The following is a 19,158-nucleotide window of genomic DNA, read 5'->3' as shown; positions in this document are numbered from 1 at the left end:
AGTAAATAATCGTTAAGAAAAATAAAATAGTTCCATGTTTCTAGGTATGGCAAGAAGTTAATATTGACAAAAGCAGGTGACACAGTACAATCCCTACCAGAACATGAACAGTCCTTATCCTTAGGTAGTAGGGATCACATATGAATATTTAAAAACTCAGAGTTTTAATATTTACAGAGAATGTTTATGGGGTAAAATGTAATAAAATCAATTTGGGTGCATTTAAAAATATGCTCTGATTTTTTAAATTTAAAAGTGGCAGAATCTGATTATACTGGAAATTACACTGAAAAAATAGCTTTCTACTAGCTAAAACAATAGTTTTTTTAAATTCCATTAAAATGTAAAATCTAAAAACATTTGAAAAATGTGAACATACCAACAAAATCATAAATTATCTTTATGAAATATCCACTACTGAAAATTTACTTACACTATATTTTATGGTTTTATCATATCAAAGTCATAAATTCATAAATGACATTTTAAAGTATCAAAATATTTTTACCTTAGCTCCAAATTCCACAAGATTTGCTAAGTTCTGCACAGACTTGGCCACTAATATCAGTGTTCTTGCAGCAATAGGAGATGGGGAATCTATAACAGAATTGGGCACAGCTAATAACATCAACTCAAAAGGTACTTCCAGGTAAATCATTATAAACTTAGTATTTTTAACAGTAAAGACATATTAAAGTGCTAACATTGTTCCATTCAGAACTCTGTAAAAATGTATGACCTGTATAATTCAAAAGACCTTAAGTTAAAGGGATAAAAACTGAATATACTTATCAGGCTTTTAGTTTGTGAAAAGGTTACTACAAGACTGGGCATTTCCCAAATGGTTAATATTTCAAAATACCTTAAAGCTTTAGTAAGCTTTATCTGTATAGCTAAAAAAAACCAGTCACTCCACATACCCTTTGGGACAATTCACAAAGCTAATTTCAATCCACCCAAGTTAGCAATTTGCAATATAAGCAATTCCCCGCTCCCAACCTCCACTGACTCAAATAATTCACTTTAAAGCTAAATAACAAAGTCTGGAATCTCTGCTTTACTTTGAGAAGAAATGCATGCATATTTATTAAGTTTTAAAGATATTTTAAAGATTAACCAGGAAACATTCACCTATATATAGTAGGATGTAAATAAATATTTGTGTCTCAGTGTTAAACCCTGAAATATATAAACAGTAAAAACCTCATCTATCTCACTGCCTGATTTTAGACTGTACTTTTTTTTCCTTAAGCTGTTAAATTATAAATATTGCCCAGTGGTTCAGAGTCCAACATTCAGATAAATAAACCCGTAAGAATTCTAAACCCTTAATTCTTAATAGACCCACAGAACTATGTTAGTAGCAACAGGAGATAATTACAGAGATGAGGGGGGAGGGTATAACTCAAGTCGTAGAGCGCATGATTAGCATCCTTGAGGTCCTGGGTTCAATCCCCAGTACTTCTCTAAGAATAAATCTGAATAAACCTAAATACCTCCCCCCACCAAAAAAAAAAAAAAAAAAAAAAATTACAGAGATGTGATGGCTATAAAGGTAAAACTTCTAAGATATTCCAAAAGAAGTTTAATACAATTTTAAGCTTCAGATTATTAAGACAAAAATGGTTCAGATTCTTTCTCCTCCTAAGGTTCATTATTACATTTGTAGTCATAAATGTAATTCTTATCTTCTCTTTGAAAGAAGCCTACAACATCTGAAAGTCCATCCACAATGGGTATATGGGTAATAAGCAAAACCGAACCTGGTTTGTTGGAGTTAAAATGCCAATTAACATTATATAGCTGGTGACAAGAAATCGCTATTGGGAAATCTGAAAGAGCCACTTTCTTCATAAGCATGCACGGAGGACTACTGCAGCTGCAGTTGTAACTTTAATTTGAGCTTAAAAATCCAACTTGCAGTGGTAGTGACAGGGTCTGTAATGGGCTAAAAGCACACACAAAGCTCTTCTTCCCACCTTGAAGAAGCCACACTGCAGGCTGGAAAAAATCATCATAGTAAGAGTCTGAAACACAGGCAGGGATGGGGGTAAAAAGCAGTATGTCTAATCATGCTCTCTCAGGCTTCAAATAGAAGATGGAAAGAAAAAGTAAAGGAGCAAAAAGAACAAGAAGAGGGTGCTTTGGAATGTTTTATACCAAGTCTTAGAATTGGATAATAAAAACAGATTTGAAAGAAAAGTAATCTTAATAGTTTTAAACTTTACACTAATTTTTCTAATTTCAAATTTATCAAAAGCTGATTACCTGAGATGATATTAAACATCCGGGGATTCAGGATGGCAGGACAGATAAGTCGAAGGAAAACAAAACCACTGAATGGGAGGGAAATTTTTTTTTTTTAGAGAACTACTATAATATGTTACATTAAAATAATATAAACAAAAATTTTAATACTTGTAGAACCGTGAACTTTGAACTATGTAGGTAAGCCCAAATACACAGCTTTATTTTTAGCTGAAGTATCTTACTTTTAAGAACATATATACCTGCTTCTTTAATATATTACTCATTTTTCCTAAATTTAGAATTTTGGATTTACTTTTGGAAGATTTAAGTTATATTTGTTGCATTTGCTGTCTTGATTTATTCCAAGCTACTAGTGCATTTTATACTTACTTTGAAGAACTAGTGTCCTTAGGAGCACTAAAAACTCCTGAAATACCGTAGGAGTACAAATAAACCTTTTTAATAGATACAAAGTCCTGTAAGGTCCTAAAACTAACATTCTCAGTTCTCCATCTTCCTTTCTTTAAACAGAACAGCCCAGTAAAGTCTGTTACAAATCGAGTTGGTTATACTGATTTTGTTGAGTCATATAAAAATTAAGAATCCATTGTACAAGGGAAAAAAGTGACATCTTGATAAATGAAAACGTATACAATAGAATGCTGAGAAGTTTTTAAGACAAAGAAAAAGACATTAGGCTCTCTAAAGTTTAAAAAAGTTCTCAAATTACAAAATATTAATAGCAAAACCAAAAATAAGTATAAAAGTGCATGACTTAGCACACTTGTCATACATGGTTTTATCTGCTAATCTCACTCTGGGAACAAGGTACAAAGTAAAACTACAAACATATAGCTATTCCTAGTCTGCCTGCTTCAGTTACATTAGAGTATATGTCCTCATGTAGATAATGCTTCTCTAATTTCCTCTTAAGAGGAATCTACACTAATAATTGACCTCTCACCTGGCCCTTGTAAAGACAAGCATTCTTTCCAAGTTGATAAAATTCCTTGTAGAGATTAAAAAATAACTGACAGTCTCTGTTCTCTATTAGTGAATAATCCAACTTCTCAGCATTTACCTCCCAACAATGTTGTTTCTTAGTTTGGGGGAATCTTAGAAAATCAGTATGTTGCTTCTCAGACAGCATTTATTCCAATTAATATAAAACAACTAACTAAATTTAATTTCTTTTAAACTGATTTATGAAGAATCTTGCATAAATTCTGCTTAGAAACATTTTGATACTTAAATAGGTCTTTGAATCTGAAATACAACCTAGCAACATCGAACCATAGAAGAATTTTCAGTGTGCAGATCTACTTTCTCTGCATTTTTAGAGGGGATCTGAGGGATACTAGGTGTCTACACATATATTCAAAAGCTTAACTAGGAATAGAAACCACCACCTTGGCCATAATATCCACACAATCCACATAACAGAATTTCCTGCTGTCTGCTCAACAGTTATACTTGTTTGAAACTTATAGTGTATAGAACACTTTTCATTTACATCAGACACAACTGTGCTGAAACAGTAAGTGCTTGTAATTCTTCTCTAGTCCTCTCAATCACTACTAAAGCCAAGAAATACAGAATCTACAATTCATAAATATTTATGTCCTATACTAACCAAGAGAGATTTTATCTGTAAAAAGAGTAGAAGCCTCCTTATGAAATTTAGGTTGGGGGCAGGATTAACACACATTTTCAAAACTAATTGTATGATACTGGTGTCTTCAGTAGCTGCCCAATTTTTTTATGGTATACAACATGACTGGCAGCATATATTCTATGTAATAGTTTATATTATTATTATTATATTATGTTATGAATTATATTATTAGACTGCTGTATTCTCTGATGCTTTTGCACTAATTTCCTACTGTCCTGAATGGGTTGGGTATGCTTAACAAAAGCCTGCAAGGGTGTTAAGGATATTAGTTTGGGTCTTAGAAGTTTTGCCTTAGCCACTAATTTTATATAGAAAGTTACAGAGAACCTTAGCAAACAATTTAATCTCTACAGATCTGCCTCCTCATTGGAAAAGTAAGTTAAAATGATAATTTTTTTAAAAGTCCCCTTATATAAGGGGGACTACAAAATTCTGACTTGACAAAGCAACTCCTAATTACTGCACAATGAGCAGATGGAAAGAGCTTCAGAACTCTGGTTGGAGATTAACCCCAAGTCCCAGACTGTTAGAAACCAACCAATATCTAAATGGTTCAATCATTGCTCATCCTATTTAGCACAAACCAATCTTTCTCTCTTTCTCTCTCTCTCCTCCATCCCTCTTCTTGTGTCTATATGTATATGCATATATACACATATACATGTGTATGTGTGTATAAAAGGTAATATATGAAATTAGCTACAGATTTTATTGGCTATATAGCTTTTAACCGCATTCTGTAAGTTAAAAAATCCCAAATAGTTAACTGACTATAAAAGAATGTTCAGGTTTTTAGAAAATGCAAAAGGTAGCTAAGTATCTCATAGCAACTTAAAGAACAGAACAAAACAAAACACAGTAAGTTCTAGCTTAAAAGCTATCTGAACTCATAAAATATTCAACAGAGTTCTGACATAAAAATAAAAGAAAAAAGGTCTTGAATTGTATATTGTTAGTCAAGTGGATAGCTGAAAATTTGAAGACTATCAGTGCATGCTCCATAAATGATTTAACAAATCAACTGATGACTCTTACCTGACAACTCTTGTCCTCATGGTGGTATTTGTAGGCCACTTGTGCTGGACAGATTTCTGTAAACATCCATAAATATACCTCAGTGTCCTGCCAAAAGAACAGAATCATTTCAATACAGAAAGCAAGTGAAAATACTGATCTCACTGCAACCAAAAGCTTAATTTATGAAATACGAAGGCAACTGGCCTTTTCCCCCAAAAAAGTACTCTGCTACAAGTAATGACATTTAGCAAAGAATTAAGGAGGACTTATGACCTCCTCAAATCTGAGACTATAAGCTTCTGTTCATTCCCCAAGTTACTAGATAAACCAGACACAGTAGCCTGTATAAAAACATGATTTATTTTGATACAAATATTTCACATTGATTTAAGTCATTCCTTTTCCTTAAATAATTCATTGTGTAAAGATGAAAAACTCTTGAATTTTTTCAGAATATAATAACATCAGGACAGTGGGAAAACTTACACATATTTTAGAAATACAAATTTTTCAAAATGCAGATACACGATTTCTTGTCAAATTAAAATTTCACCACTTACGGTGGAAGTATTTCTGAAGCCATGAATATTTTCTCCACAAGCTCTGAAAGTATGTTCAATAGGTGTGCTAAATTAGTGTTCACATCTTCATTTTTTTCTAACTTTGATGGACTTAACTAAGAGAAGGAATAAATCAATATAAATGCATCTTGGCAATAATAAATGCAAATGAATCAAGGTAATCAAACAGTTGTTTTCAAGGCTCTCTATTTTTCCATTTGTCAATCTGTATTAGTCTTTTGGTGGTGGGGGTGAAGGGGATAAACAGCAATTTCAAGTAGGCTGCTCTATGGAATTCCTTCCAATGGGCTTGTTACCATTAATTCCCAATTAGTCAACTGAAGAACAAGCCATGATTATTCAACAATTTGCAGTTGCTTTCAGGTTAATACCAGCAATAAAGTTTTCTTTTATTCATTTACATTTAACCATAGATTTTTTACAGGCACACAAAATTGTATTAGACTTTATTTTAAATATATTCCCAACTAGAAGATAAAAAACATCCAACTTTAGGGCCACATACTCACAAATATATTTAAATGACAAGAAAGATCACCATATATTATTATGATAAAGTCTACCTTAATTCTATTTATTTGAGGGAAAAAACTGATCAAAGTAGAAAGGTTTTCCTGAATAAGACTTTTTAAATGACTAATAAAATACCAAGTGCCTCAGGTGGAATCATGATCCTTTCTCAAAACTGCCCATAACCTCTGAAGGCTAAGAGTTTTGATCTAGAATCAATGGAGTAGAATTACGTACAGGAATTTACACTCCCTAGCCTGCATTCAACATCCAGAGACTCTCTGCAGACTTGCTGCATTTCTGTATCCTTTACAGTTAGGCCAACTATGGTGCTAACCCCAGGTTTTCAACACTAAATTACCAGTATCTTTGCTTTAGGTTTATTAGTAAAAATTGACAAGTTCAGAATTAACATGACTGCTCCCAGTATACATTATCAAAAGCAATTCCTTACTTTATTAATTTTGTTATCAGAGCTAAAAATATATTTAATATCTTCCCTCTATAGTTGCTCTACCTTCAAAATAAAATGATAGAACAGCCATGTGAGATTCCACTCTATCTCAATGGTTTGTTATGAATTTACATTGAAGCCTTAATAATTAATCCCAAAAGGATGTTTTTATTTGCTTTTGAAGGGATTATATTATACCCCCGCCCTTCTCACCCCCCAACAAAAACTTTCAAGAACAAACCTAGATGTTATTATGAAGTGCCACATAAAACCTACACAACTGAAGTCTCTAAATAAACTTCAATTTATGTTACGCACTTTCTGAAATTAGCATATACTTTATCATTAGTACAGAAGCAATATGATTAAGTACTTCTACATATTTCTGATGCAGTTTGAGACTTTTAATCCCGAAATAAAGTATATCTTTTTTAAAAGTCTGTTTTGCATAACATTTTTCTAAATGTATTACAAAAGGTGTAACTGCTTTGATAGTTTCATACAGCTAATATGTTTTCCTTAAAGTGTAATTAGCTATAAAGCATTACCTATAATACACTCTGCTGAAATACTTAAAACATTACTCACCTCGCAAGATTGCTTGCTTTCCATTATCTTTAAGATGGAGTCTTTCAAAGCGTGATGAACAAACTGTGTAGCAGTGGCTTTCATATACTGTTCCATCAAGGTGCTCGCAAGTGTTGTGGCTCGAAATAGGGTAGTGGCTTCATCTACATAAATATTTATATGAAAAGATTATTTGTAAAGGACTGTACTAATGTGAACCAAATTGGAAATTAAATGAACTCATTTTTTCCTCAACCAGTTGCCTGCAGCCTTAAAGTATTAATTATAATGACATCCTATATTTGTATAAACTTGACTCTTCAAAAGACTTTTTATTACACTTCACCTGATCATAAACAGAAGGGATTGACACTGCCATGTTTACATGAAAAATGCTTCAGATGGTTATGATTTGTCTAAGACTAAAAAAGCTAACTAGTAACAAAAGTAGGACAAGAATCCAGCTTTACTGTCCACTGAGCCTGTGCTTTGATAAATCTGAGTTAATTTCTAAACAAGAATGTAACATAAAATCCCAGTATAAATCAACTTGTTAGCCTAAAACATTTTGCTATTAATGACTTTTAATAAAATCCTAAATACAATATTGCCAGAAAAGACAGTCTCAGTGTAAAATATGTACCACCACTTTATCTTTCCTGACAAATATACATATTTTTACATTTTCTATGATTAGGAAGAAACATAGGGTTAGGGTTTTACAGTTTATCTGGGGAACCCAGAAACAAGTATCATTACTGAGTCAAAGTGCTGGTTGGAAATGGGTTATTCTGACGTATCTGTAAGCTGGCACAAAGCACTGTGTCCGGCTGTGCTGCCTGGGAACTACCTATCTAGAGAAGCTAGAAGTAAAATGCAGCTGACCCCCAACTTCTGTGCAATGAATTTGTAAGCAAAAAATAAACAAGAGAACGTGGTAAGTATACCAAACTATTCTTAATAATCAAGCACTGTGAGCCATTGATTTGGACATAAGTCATTTTCTTACAGCTTCCAATACTAATTTGCGATGACAGAAATTTGTATTATATATTAACCCCCTGCAATACTAGCCAGTATTAGAATCAGAACTGATATTCCAACTGTAATGTTTAAGGAAAAAACAGAATAACTTATTTTGTAAGATGATTTAACTGTTTAATATATTCTAAGATAGAGTCCATATATACTTGATATATAAAATCTAATTATTAACTCAGTTTTTAAAAGTATCACACTAATATCCATACTATACCTTCCATGCTTATTTCTCTGTCATTTAGTGTACATAACAACAATGATTCAAGCTTTTCATGAAGAAAAATCCTCAGTAGGATGCTAGCCAGTAGTGTTCGGTCCTGTCCACATACATGTGATAAAGCATAGACTACATGAAGCTCCTTTTGCAGTACAAGCTAAAAATGACATCAAAAAAGATTGTTGAAAGTATGCAGCATAAGCATTCTCAATAAGATTAAGAGGAAATATGTTTTTAAGTATTCTTATACTTAAGAATATGTTCTATTGAATAAATGTTTTAAGAATACAGTGAGTTTGGAGCCTACACGTTTATATCCTCTTAAGAACACTGTCAAACTACAAGACTTTCCAACCTTCTCTGCCTATCAGTGTACCACTGAATTATGAAATTACTATATTTAACTCAATGACTCTTGCTAAAAATTAAATATTTCTGATAATGTCATTAAAAATAGTTAAGACTGGTAAACAACTTCAATACCTCTTTAAATTCACTGTACTCTTCTTCTGGCATGATCTTTTCCATGGAGTATCGTGCTCGGACACGCAGAGATCCTGGTTCAATACCTTTTAATGGTATATGGGAGCTGAGCAAAAACCATTCGTCTGTGGCATGGCCTTTCTGTAACCGGCTCAACTGGCAGCGCATAAATACTTTGAGAGAAAAACATCAAATGATTACTGCCTAAAAAGATGACATTAATTAGTTACACAAACAAACTTTCCCAATGTTCTGACTTCTCTATAGTGTTATATGCTTTTTATTGAAGGAGTTTTCAGTACTAAATTCAATACTCAATGCTATTTCCTTCATTTACTGAATGCCTACTATGTGTCTTTGACAGGCAGGGATGTGTGATGCAGACATAATTAAGACATGGTCTCTGACTTGCAGGGAGGTCTCAGTCTAGCCAAGGAGGAAAGAAATCAATTATGGTAGAGTGTGATAAGGCTGTAACAGTGGTTCATGCTACTGAAGTACAGAGAAATAATACCTAGTTCAGCCTGTAGAGGTTAAAAATCCCTTCCAAGTAAGTAACCCTTAATCTGACTGCACAAGGATATGGAGGTGTAACAAAGCAGAAACACAGAGAGAGAGTGCATGCACAGTCTGAACAGAAGGTATGGTGGATGGTTTTAAAATCCATGGATGATTTAAGAGCTGTAAGAAAGCTGGTATAGTTGGAGAGAAGGATATACAAAAGATTAGAGTAAGAAGGGGCAGGAGTGGATCAGCAAAGGGCATTTCTTCTGTATCATTACTAGGGCGTTAGATTTTATCTTAAAAGTAATGGGAACCACTAAAAAATACTGAACATTTAAATAGTACAGAAATTGCAGAACAAACATTATTTATAGCAAAACATTCAAGCTTTGATTCTTTGTGTTAACACGTACTACTTTTTTCCCTAAGCCTGCCTTGTAAGAAGGTATTAACCTCATTCACACTGATGTGAATTGCTAAATCCCACTGCCCCCTTTTTCAGAAACAGGCTGGGAAAAGTTTTGCTACTAAGAACAAGACTGACTACCACAAGTGAATTGTGTACTCTAGTTGAAAGAAAAAAATTTTAATAGATTTTTTTTTTCATTTACATGCAAAGTTTAGAAAGGAGGAGAAACCTAGAAAGTAGGAAGAAGGCACAGGGGCACCACAGAAAGATGACCACCGTTACTACTTTTTCATTCTTCTTATTCACTGGGGAGAGCTGGGTGAATAGAGTCACACTTTAATCTTAAGGGCTTAAGTTTACGGTATATACTGTTTAGCCATTTTGGTCTTCTTTTCTTTCTTTCTTAGATACATTCTTTTCTCAACAATCAATACTTTTAAAAGTACAAAAAGAAACTATCTCAAGCTATATACTACTTACATATCTATTTTTTAATATCCATTTTAGACTATTTTATTATGAGCTTCAAAAGTACATAAAGCATGCTTTTTTCCTTTAGAAAGCAATTTCTGTATCAACTTACAGATATCAGGATCTTTGCTTTTCTTTGTTTTATTACTAAGAGTTATTTCAAATCTGTTGATGTCAGGAGGAAGATCACTAAAGGAGCAAGGAGAAAAAGAATTAAGAAAATGTCCTGGCATCAAATTATCTAATCCCTTTATTCCTATTAACAAATAAGCCACTTGTTTCTGCTACTAACCCAGTTGAATGTGCTAGATTTAAAACTAGATTCAAAACACACTTTATTATCTGTGCACAGGAAGACAGACAAGCAAATCACATTTTCCCTAACATCTTCAACGTCCTTGAATAAATCCGGAAACACTAAAACATTTCATATGTATATGTTAGTAAATGTTTTTGGATTTGTCAGTAATGGTAATTCATATTAATAACACGGTGAAAAACCAAGGACATAGTACTTTGAGGATAAAAGTGAACAAATACAATAGAAAAAAATATATGTATTAATTAACATGTCTGGACTTGGCACCTTATTCTAAATGGTTTAGATAGAGTCAAAAAAAAAAAAAATGCATTATCATAGAAGAAAATCATCTGATATAATGATAAAATAAGACTTACTCAAAGACAAACTCTTCTGACCACACGGGGTTTTGCCCTTCCCTTGCATGAGTTTTTGCTACCTGGACACTATTCAGGTAGATGTTACAATATGGATTAGTAAAATGTTTTACTGGGAGTTTATGGGCTTCTTCAATATGTAAAACAAGACTGCTGACCTAAAGAAAACACAAAATTGTTACCCCAGATTTCAAGAATTATGCATTAGGTTTCAAAGGCAATTATTATACAATAAAAACCCCAAATGGTGACTTTTTTTCCCAGAAAAATCCCATATGGTCCCCTTTTTTTCCCAGAAAACATGACCTTCAGTTGTATTTTCCCTTTTACAAGACATAAGATACAACATTCAAGCATTTAATATAATTCTTCCCACTTACATAAATGCAATTTTATTTTACAAGTTATTCCTCCAATTATATTCGTGAAGAAATAATGAAATATACATTTTCTACTATGAAACAATGGTTCAGAGAAAATGAAGCTGAGATGAAGATTATTAATTTAAGTAAACAACTGTCACCACCCAAACCAAAATCTAATGTTATAGAATGTTCATATGGAAGATTTTATTTCTATATAGGGTTCTACAGTGGGAAAATACTTTCAAAACACTGATTCTACCTTCTCATTTTACAAAAAAGGATATAGATCCAAAGAAGCTAAGTTACTTTTCAATTTTAATACCAAAACTTAGACCATCTATCTTCCAGCATCAAGTTTTCTTTCCCTCTTTGCCACCTACTACTTGTGTGGCCTTGGACAAGTTTCTCTGAGCCTCACCTTCCTCAGATATAAAATAAGGATAAAATCAACACTGCAAGTTGCTGTAAAGATTAGAAATGATATGTACAGAAGCACAAAGAAGAATACCTGGCACATAAAAAGGGCTCAAGAGATGTCAGCTCTTATATCATGATTTCATCATATTGTACCTACAAATAATTTCGTGCCTAAAATTCCACACAAGATGCAATCTATAAAAATTCGATCTGATTTTCCCTAGCTTACAAAGTGTTAAAATATGCTTTGAGAACACACAGCAATTATGAATATAATTAAACATTCCCAGGGAAAGGGTCAGAATTCCGGTTCTAGGGAATGTAACTACTTACAGCCATCTAAATAATGGCTAGAGCTGATCGAAGAATTCAGCAGGGTAGGTTACAAGATTAACGTTCAAAAATCAGTTGCATTTCTTTACACTAATGATGAATCAACAGAAGAAGAAAGTAAACAAACAATGCCTTTAAAATAGAACCCAAAGTAATAAAATACCTAGGAATAAATCTAACCAAGGAGGTGAAAGAATAATGCATAGAAAACTATAAACCATTGAAGGAAATTAAAGAAGACTCTAAAAAATGGAAAGATATCCCATGCTCTTGGGTTGGAAGAATCAATATTGTTAAAATGGTCACAATGCCCAAGGCAATCTACAGATTTAATGCAATCCCTAGCAAATTACCCAGGACATATTTCACAGAACTAGAACAAATCATAATAAAATTTATATGGAACCATCAAAGACCTAGAATTGCCAAAGCATTACTGAAGAGAAAGAAAGAGGCTGGAGGAGTAACTCTCCCAGACTTCAGACAATTCTATAGAGCTACAGTCATCAAGACAGCATGGTATTGGCACAAAAACAGACATATAGACCGAGGGAACAGAATAGAGAGCCCAGAAATGAACCCACAAGCTTTTGGTCAACTCATCTTCGACAAAGGAGGCAAGAATATACATTGGAATAAAGACAGTCTCTTCAGCAAATGGTGTTGGGAAAACTGGAAGCAGCATGTAAAGCAATGAAGCTAGAACACTCCCTTACACCATACACAAAAATCAACTCAAAATGGATCAAAGACTTAAACATAAGACAAGATACAATTAACCTCCTAGAGGAAAATATAGGCAAAACATCTGACATACATCTCAAAAATTTTCTCCTAGAAGAAATAAAAGCAAGAATAATGACCATTTATTCACTTCCAATAGAATGGTATGTTAAATGCACCGAGCTTACTGGAAATTCCCATAAATAAAACCAGAGCCACTTTGGTTGATAAATACTGTACCAAACTTTCCTCAAAACTCCAAGAATGTTAAGTTTATCTAACTTTTTCCAACTATCTAGGGATAACTGAAAGAAAAAAAGCAAAGAAATGGACAGTATAAAGTTAACTTCACCCACCTAGGAAGAAAGAGAAAGCCTAGCTTAACTTTCCATAAATGAACATGTAGGACGTGGTAGGTTTCAGGTAAGACAGGATCCTACCTACAAGTTATGCAATAGGTTTCAAAAGCAATTACTGTAAAATACAAAACCCAAAAGTTCACTGGGATTAGTACTTTCAGTCAGATGACTTTTTCAAAAAATACCTTTAGTTCTACTTTTTTTGATACAGGCCAAAATAATTTTTTGAAAAATTATATTTAAAAACTACCAAACAGAATAGTTTCTGTTATTGTCGGTTTGGTATTGTTATTTTAAGTGGAAGAAAAAAAGTCCTTGGTATGTATTCAAAATGGCATTATGGACTAAGTAACCAGCAGGTATATAAAAAAAATTCTCTTTTCATAAAGAAATAACCATTTCTCCTGCTGCTGAAGCAAGTGGGAGCATGGCTTTAAAATGCCTGAAAAGATTAACCTCTGTTAAGAATTCCAAAGTGTTTGAAATGTTGCCCAAAATAGTTCATATGGAAATAAAAATAAAGAACAAAGTGATAAAGCAAAACACAATTGCAAATTTGTGATAATCACAAATCAAAGAAAATGAAGTTTCACCTGACGCAGGCGTTTATTAGATGTTCCTGGACTACTTTTCCGTAAATTGCAAAATGCCTGCAGACCTTTCATCCAATCCTACAAAAAAAACCCAGCATTTCAAAGAAATATACTATACAGTAGTTTATGCAGTTTCCAATCCACAATCTCGCTTTTCTTCCCCAAATTCAAGTTTTTTTCCTTCTCTAGACTACCATTTCTATACTCGTTGAATATTCTGGCTTTAAATATACCTGTGCTCCAAAAAAGTAGAACAATTAGAATAATTCTGTAAAATACTGATTTTATTACTGCAGAATCACTAAATCTTAAGTACACCAACGAATGGCCACTTATTAGCCAAAAAATAAAATTTAGACAGTTAAGCAGTTACACTCTGAAACACCCTAAAGCAGAATTTAACTTGATACATTTTGTGACCAGAGGGCTGGCTGACTGCAAACCAACTGATAATGTGATGATTGATCTGATGACAAGCATTCAAATCTTTACCTTAGATCATGAAACAGGTAGCAATGTATAAGGGGTTCTGGGTTATTTATAAGCCTTTCAAATTTAACATTAGCCTTAGAAATATTTCAGTCTAATATTAAAATTAAACTGCAGCTATATTCTAAAATGTTTAGTACTCTGGAGAAAGGAGAACAATTTTAGGTTTATCAAAAATCTGGCACACATGTTTCTAGAACATGTACTGCACTAGTGCTTCACTCACTTACGTCTTTAGTTTGTTGTCTATTTCAATAAAACTAAATAAACTGTCAGTTTTTAGGAAATGTCTTTAAAGTGTAGCAAAGTAAGATTAAATCAATTACCATAGCTTTTAGAAATAGGAGAGAGTAACCAGAGATCCCACAGGCCAACAAAGTAACAAAAACTGGAAATACTCGTGGTATTTTTGCACTTTAAGTGATATATGGAAATACAGAACATGGAAAGAGTATATATAAATACAATAAGAAAATGTTCTATTTATACATCTAAGTGAAGCATGCAAAACATACTGAAAATGTTATCAAGGTGTGTAACATCTTTAGAAAGAGAACATGGTAAAATAACTGAAAGATAAGATACTGAAGTTTAAATTTCTTTCCTAACTCAATTTCCAAAATTAAAAAAAAAAGTCTAAGTTACAAAAATATTCTGAGCCCTACTTATGCACCTACAAATGAGGGATACATACCCACAAAACCAGGTTTCATGTGTGTTTCAAGTTAGTAATGGGTGTTCAATTGAGATATTTTTTCAAGATTTGAAACATGACATTCAATTATGAGCCATAAAACATAACGGCTCATTCATCAAGTTTATTCTACAGTCTAAGGTATTTTCATAATGTATGAGTCGGGGCCTGAGCCAGGATCCACAGTTTAAGAACTTCTGCTGCATATCCAGGGATGGCAAACTTTTTTCAGCAAAGTCACTTTCTTTCTCCTCTTAACTACTTTCAGGTTCCTTCCATAGAATATAAGCAGAAGTAGGGCCACATTTCTACAAAATACCACTAAACATCCCAGGAATTTTATGGTTCAAAGAAATCAAAGAATTTTTAAAAGGAGATTTTTTAAAACATTTCTTCACAGAATTATTTAAAATTTAATTAAAGTTTTAAGGGCATTGCTAGTGCTGAAAGTAGACATTATATTTAGACAAAGAAAAATAGAAAATTCCTCAAATATTTTCCTTGTGATGACTGAACTTCTATTTTTAGACAAGGAATTCACCCAGTAAAGAATAACAATGCTTATTAGCAAAACTGACTGGCTTACCTTTTCGATTGTACTGAGAATATCTAGAACCTTTCTGCAGAGAGGATTTTAAATGAGCATGCTCAGTTGGACTCAACTCAACAGCATAGAGTATTTAAAGGTCAATTTAAAATGGAGTTTTTCTAATAACCCTTCGCTGCGTTTTTCTGCATTTCTTTCAAAAAAATTTTTTTACACATGAAAGTTCTCATTCCTTAAAATAAAAAGATGATTAGATTTCAGGCATCCTTTTTATCACTTTATCTTAAATGCAGTAGTTTTCTATTCTAGTTAACAAGAAAGCATGGGCTAAATAAAAGTTTACAGTAGTTTATAAAACAATTAACTTACCTCTGCTTGTTCTGGAGTTTCTCCTGCAAAATAGAAGATGTAATGTTCTTCACTAAAGTGCTGAACCACTATCTGAAAACAGTTTGGCCTTTAAAATACAAACAAAAAAGTGATTAGAAGTTTTAAAAGCAGTACTACAGCACTTATCCCAACTTGAGAAAAAAAAAATCACAGTATAATTATATAATTTATATAAAATTAACACAATTCTTAATTTAGAGAAATAATCAATTGTACTAGATTACTGAAAAGAAAATGTCAACTGCATGTATTTTAGAAAGCTTTTTGTCTGCACTACTCAAACTTTATCAATCTTTCAGTTTAAAAGGAAGGAAAAATCTTAAATATCCCAAGAAAGATGAAATACAGTACACCCTGAAGAGAAAAAAAAGATACATTATCTCTAAAAGATAGAGATATTAGAATGACAATTAGAATGACAAAATGTTGGGAGGTAGAAAATCTTTAAAATGCAGAAAGAAAATAATCATCAACCTAAAATTTAATGTCCAGCAAAAACATCCTTCCTAAATGTAGATTAGAACAATAAATACTGCCACAGTAAGAGTCAGCCTAATAAAAGATAAATGTGTAAAACTCCCATGAAAATATTCGCTACAGTAGTAACTCCCTGTATGACTGAAATGTCTGTCAACTTGTGCTTTTTAAAGTAAAGCAATATTAAAGTCAGAAGTTTAATATAAAGAAATACAATGCTTAGGGACCTGTTAATATACTGAAAATAATCTGGAAAAATTGAACAGCTGTGCAACTAAAGCTGCAGGGAAAACAGACAAAGGAGCAGCGCTGCCAGCATTCCTTCACAGGCGTGGCACGCACTCGGGCACTCCTGCTGGTGATGGCCACTAACTTTCAAATCAGACGTCACCTAAATGCTAAAGGTCAGGCAGTGTACTGAGTTCTATGCGTATCCAAAGCAAGAAATAAATATTCAATGACTGCTTCAATCTGATAGCACAACAAAGAATAAGACAACAGCATTCACCTACAATTTCTACTTTTGTGGTATGATAGTCACACTATGATATATAATTTGATATCAACCAATTTTTCACTAGTCCTATTATCTTGCAGAGGTGTCTTTTTCCCTTCTGGGAGATACTATGCTGATGCCGTTTTCCTTGGCAGTGTTTCTTGGTTCTCCCCGGTTATTTCACACAAAAATACGGTTGAAGGTAAACTGACATACTTTGGGAAAAAAGTCAGTTTTTTAAAATTAAAAACCTGTGCTTAGTTCCCACAGATACAGTAAGTCTTCTTAATTCTTTTAGATTCATATTATTCTGATTATAATAATAAGTATTACTAGTGAATCATTTTTAACCTCACTTTTCCAATGTCGAATTTCTGCTTTGAATTCCTAAGCAGTCTGAACATATTAGTATCTTTTTGCGTTGTACTTCTAAATTTGAGGAAGCTCACCTATTCTTCAGTCAGTCTGCAAAGTGAGAATCATTCAGCACAAAGTTTCTTCTTATATATTATAAACTTTAGCAGAATTCTTCTTGTGGACAGCTTATGTACTTCAGTATAAAACAGCACAATGGTATTCTGATCCCATTTCCTCCCATAAAACTGAAAACACATGCAACTGAAGCAGCTTGGATTTTATCAGTCTCCATTCTGTAGTATTACTTGTTAATATTAATTCTGTAATTACCTAATAATTCTATAATGTAGAATTCAGCTCTACAGATAAACATTTACGTATAAGAGCATCTCAGTATTGCTTATTTTCCAGAATGAATTTTTGATATAAAAGTTTAAATGTTCCTATCATGAAACTTCACCATTAATCACAAATTTAAATAAAATTTCCAAAATATCTTTTTTGTTTCAAAGGATCCATTTACTGTTTTGAATACTTTATCCTTAATTTTTTTGGCACTTCTTTGCATGACCAATAATTTACTACCAAGCGTTTCTCTAATATTAGTCTATAGCTTCTCAGTCTGCAGTGAAAATGTAATCTCTGGATCTGTATACAGATGTGATTCACCAATGCATTTATTGATAATACTACATGAACGCAACCTAATACTATTTAAAGTGTGTCTTTTTTATTTGTTCGGCTTTTTGGCCTGAAATTTAGTCAACTTCCATGCTGACTAGTGAAACAATTTTCCAACTCTGTAAAATGTTTTGGCTTTAGCTTTAGCTATTAATTGCATGATCTTCTAACAAATCTCCCAAGTGTAACATGATACTGTAGGAACAGATCCAGGAGGGGCTGGGGGTGAGGGAGAAGAAACTTTTATTTGGAGCTTCCAGTTCTTTAGTGGTACAGTACCAACACAGTGTGCTTGGCACCAATGATTACTTCAACAGCTTTTATACAAATGAAATATTTAGGCTGAGGAAGAGATTTACTGGGTTTAACTGTCTAAATTCAGTACATTTCTTATCAAGTGGTCTAATGGGTTGAAATTTTTTAAATTAAGATTACTGTTTTTATCTTGTGAATTTAATGACTTCTCAGCTTTAATCACTAAATTGTCCTTTGTGAAAACAAATATCAGTACATTAAAACTGATCGTAAAGAGGCAGCAATGAAAAAAAGTCTAAATTAGGGTTTTTTAAAATAATTCCCTTATGAAAACAATTTTAACTTCTTTGTTAATAGAAAAAATGTAAAAACAAAATGAAACTAAATGTTACATATGAACAAAGAAAGTAACTTCACTGATAATCAACATAAAAAACTATGACTTAAAGTAACTATTCAGAGTAACTGAATGATCTAAGAAAGTCAGAGCAAAGTACTGAAGTATGGCCACTATTGAGAGCTCTCTGTCTACAAGTTTTATGTACCAATTCTTTTAACACAATAAAATAATGAATTAGAATAGCTTATAAAGGGAGTCATATAATTTCAAGTTGTATTATTTTTGAAATGTAACCAGTTCTTTTAATATTTTTATTACAATAACATTGTACAACCACCAATATCTCAAGGGACACCTATAACTTATTCATGACTGGGAAGCTCTGCTCTAACCATCTAAATAATCCATACCTGTCCTCCAGGACTCAGCTTAAGAACCCCTATTCCAATTTATCTCAATAAGCTTGTCCCCCAAATCGCCTCCTCTTGTAATGGTTCACAGCACTGATAAACTATTTGGTAGTGAAGTGTGCTCATCTCCGCAACATCCATTTCACGCCTCCACAGAGTACAGCAGCCTAATCATCTGGGTGGGAGCACCTCCAGCAGCAGGGCTGGGCACCCCGTGGCCTCACTCTGTGACAGTCATCCCACTCCTATGCTAAGTGACTTCAGGTGACCTAAGGCTAGAGACTCGTTCAGAGGCGGCTCAAAAGTGCCTTCTCAGGGTTTTCAACAGGTACTGGAGGGAATGCTCACTTCTCCTTTCTCTAGTACTGTCTGCCA

General features: G+C 33.0%; 1 protein-coding gene across 1 annotated transcript in view; it reads right to left on the bottom strand.

Moving 5' to 3' along the window:
* The window catches only part of RASA1 (RAS p21 protein activator 1), a 98,837-nt gene that overhangs the window by 7,365 nt on the left and 72,314 nt on the right, over positions 1-19,158 (bottom strand). Inside the window, exons 12-22 of the mRNA XM_064482201.1 lie at positions 15,747-15,834; positions 13,648-13,725; positions 10,858-11,015; positions 10,292-10,368; positions 8,796-8,968; positions 8,310-8,469; positions 7,076-7,218; positions 5,503-5,618; positions 4,961-5,047; positions 2,269-2,336; positions 509-597 (exon numbers count right to left, since the gene is read on the bottom strand). Of these exons, the coding sequence (XP_064338271.1) occupies positions 509-597; positions 2,269-2,336; positions 4,961-5,047; positions 5,503-5,618; positions 7,076-7,218; positions 8,310-8,469; positions 8,796-8,968; positions 10,292-10,368; positions 10,858-11,015; positions 13,648-13,725; positions 15,747-15,834 (1,237 nt within the window). The remainder of the gene's footprint in view (positions 1-508; positions 598-2,268; positions 2,337-4,960; positions 5,048-5,502; positions 5,619-7,075; positions 7,219-8,309; positions 8,470-8,795; positions 8,969-10,291; positions 10,369-10,857; positions 11,016-13,647; positions 13,726-15,746; positions 15,835-19,158) is intronic.

The sequence above is a fragment of the Camelus dromedarius genome, chromosome 3, assembly GCF_036321535.1.
Source record: "Camelus dromedarius isolate mCamDro1 chromosome 3, mCamDro1.pat, whole genome shotgun sequence".
Taxonomy (NCBI): Eukaryota; Metazoa; Chordata; class Mammalia; order Artiodactyla; family Camelidae; genus Camelus; species Camelus dromedarius.
The sequence above is the reverse complement of the archived record's forward strand: the minus strand, read 5'-3'. Positions and strand labels throughout refer to the sequence as shown.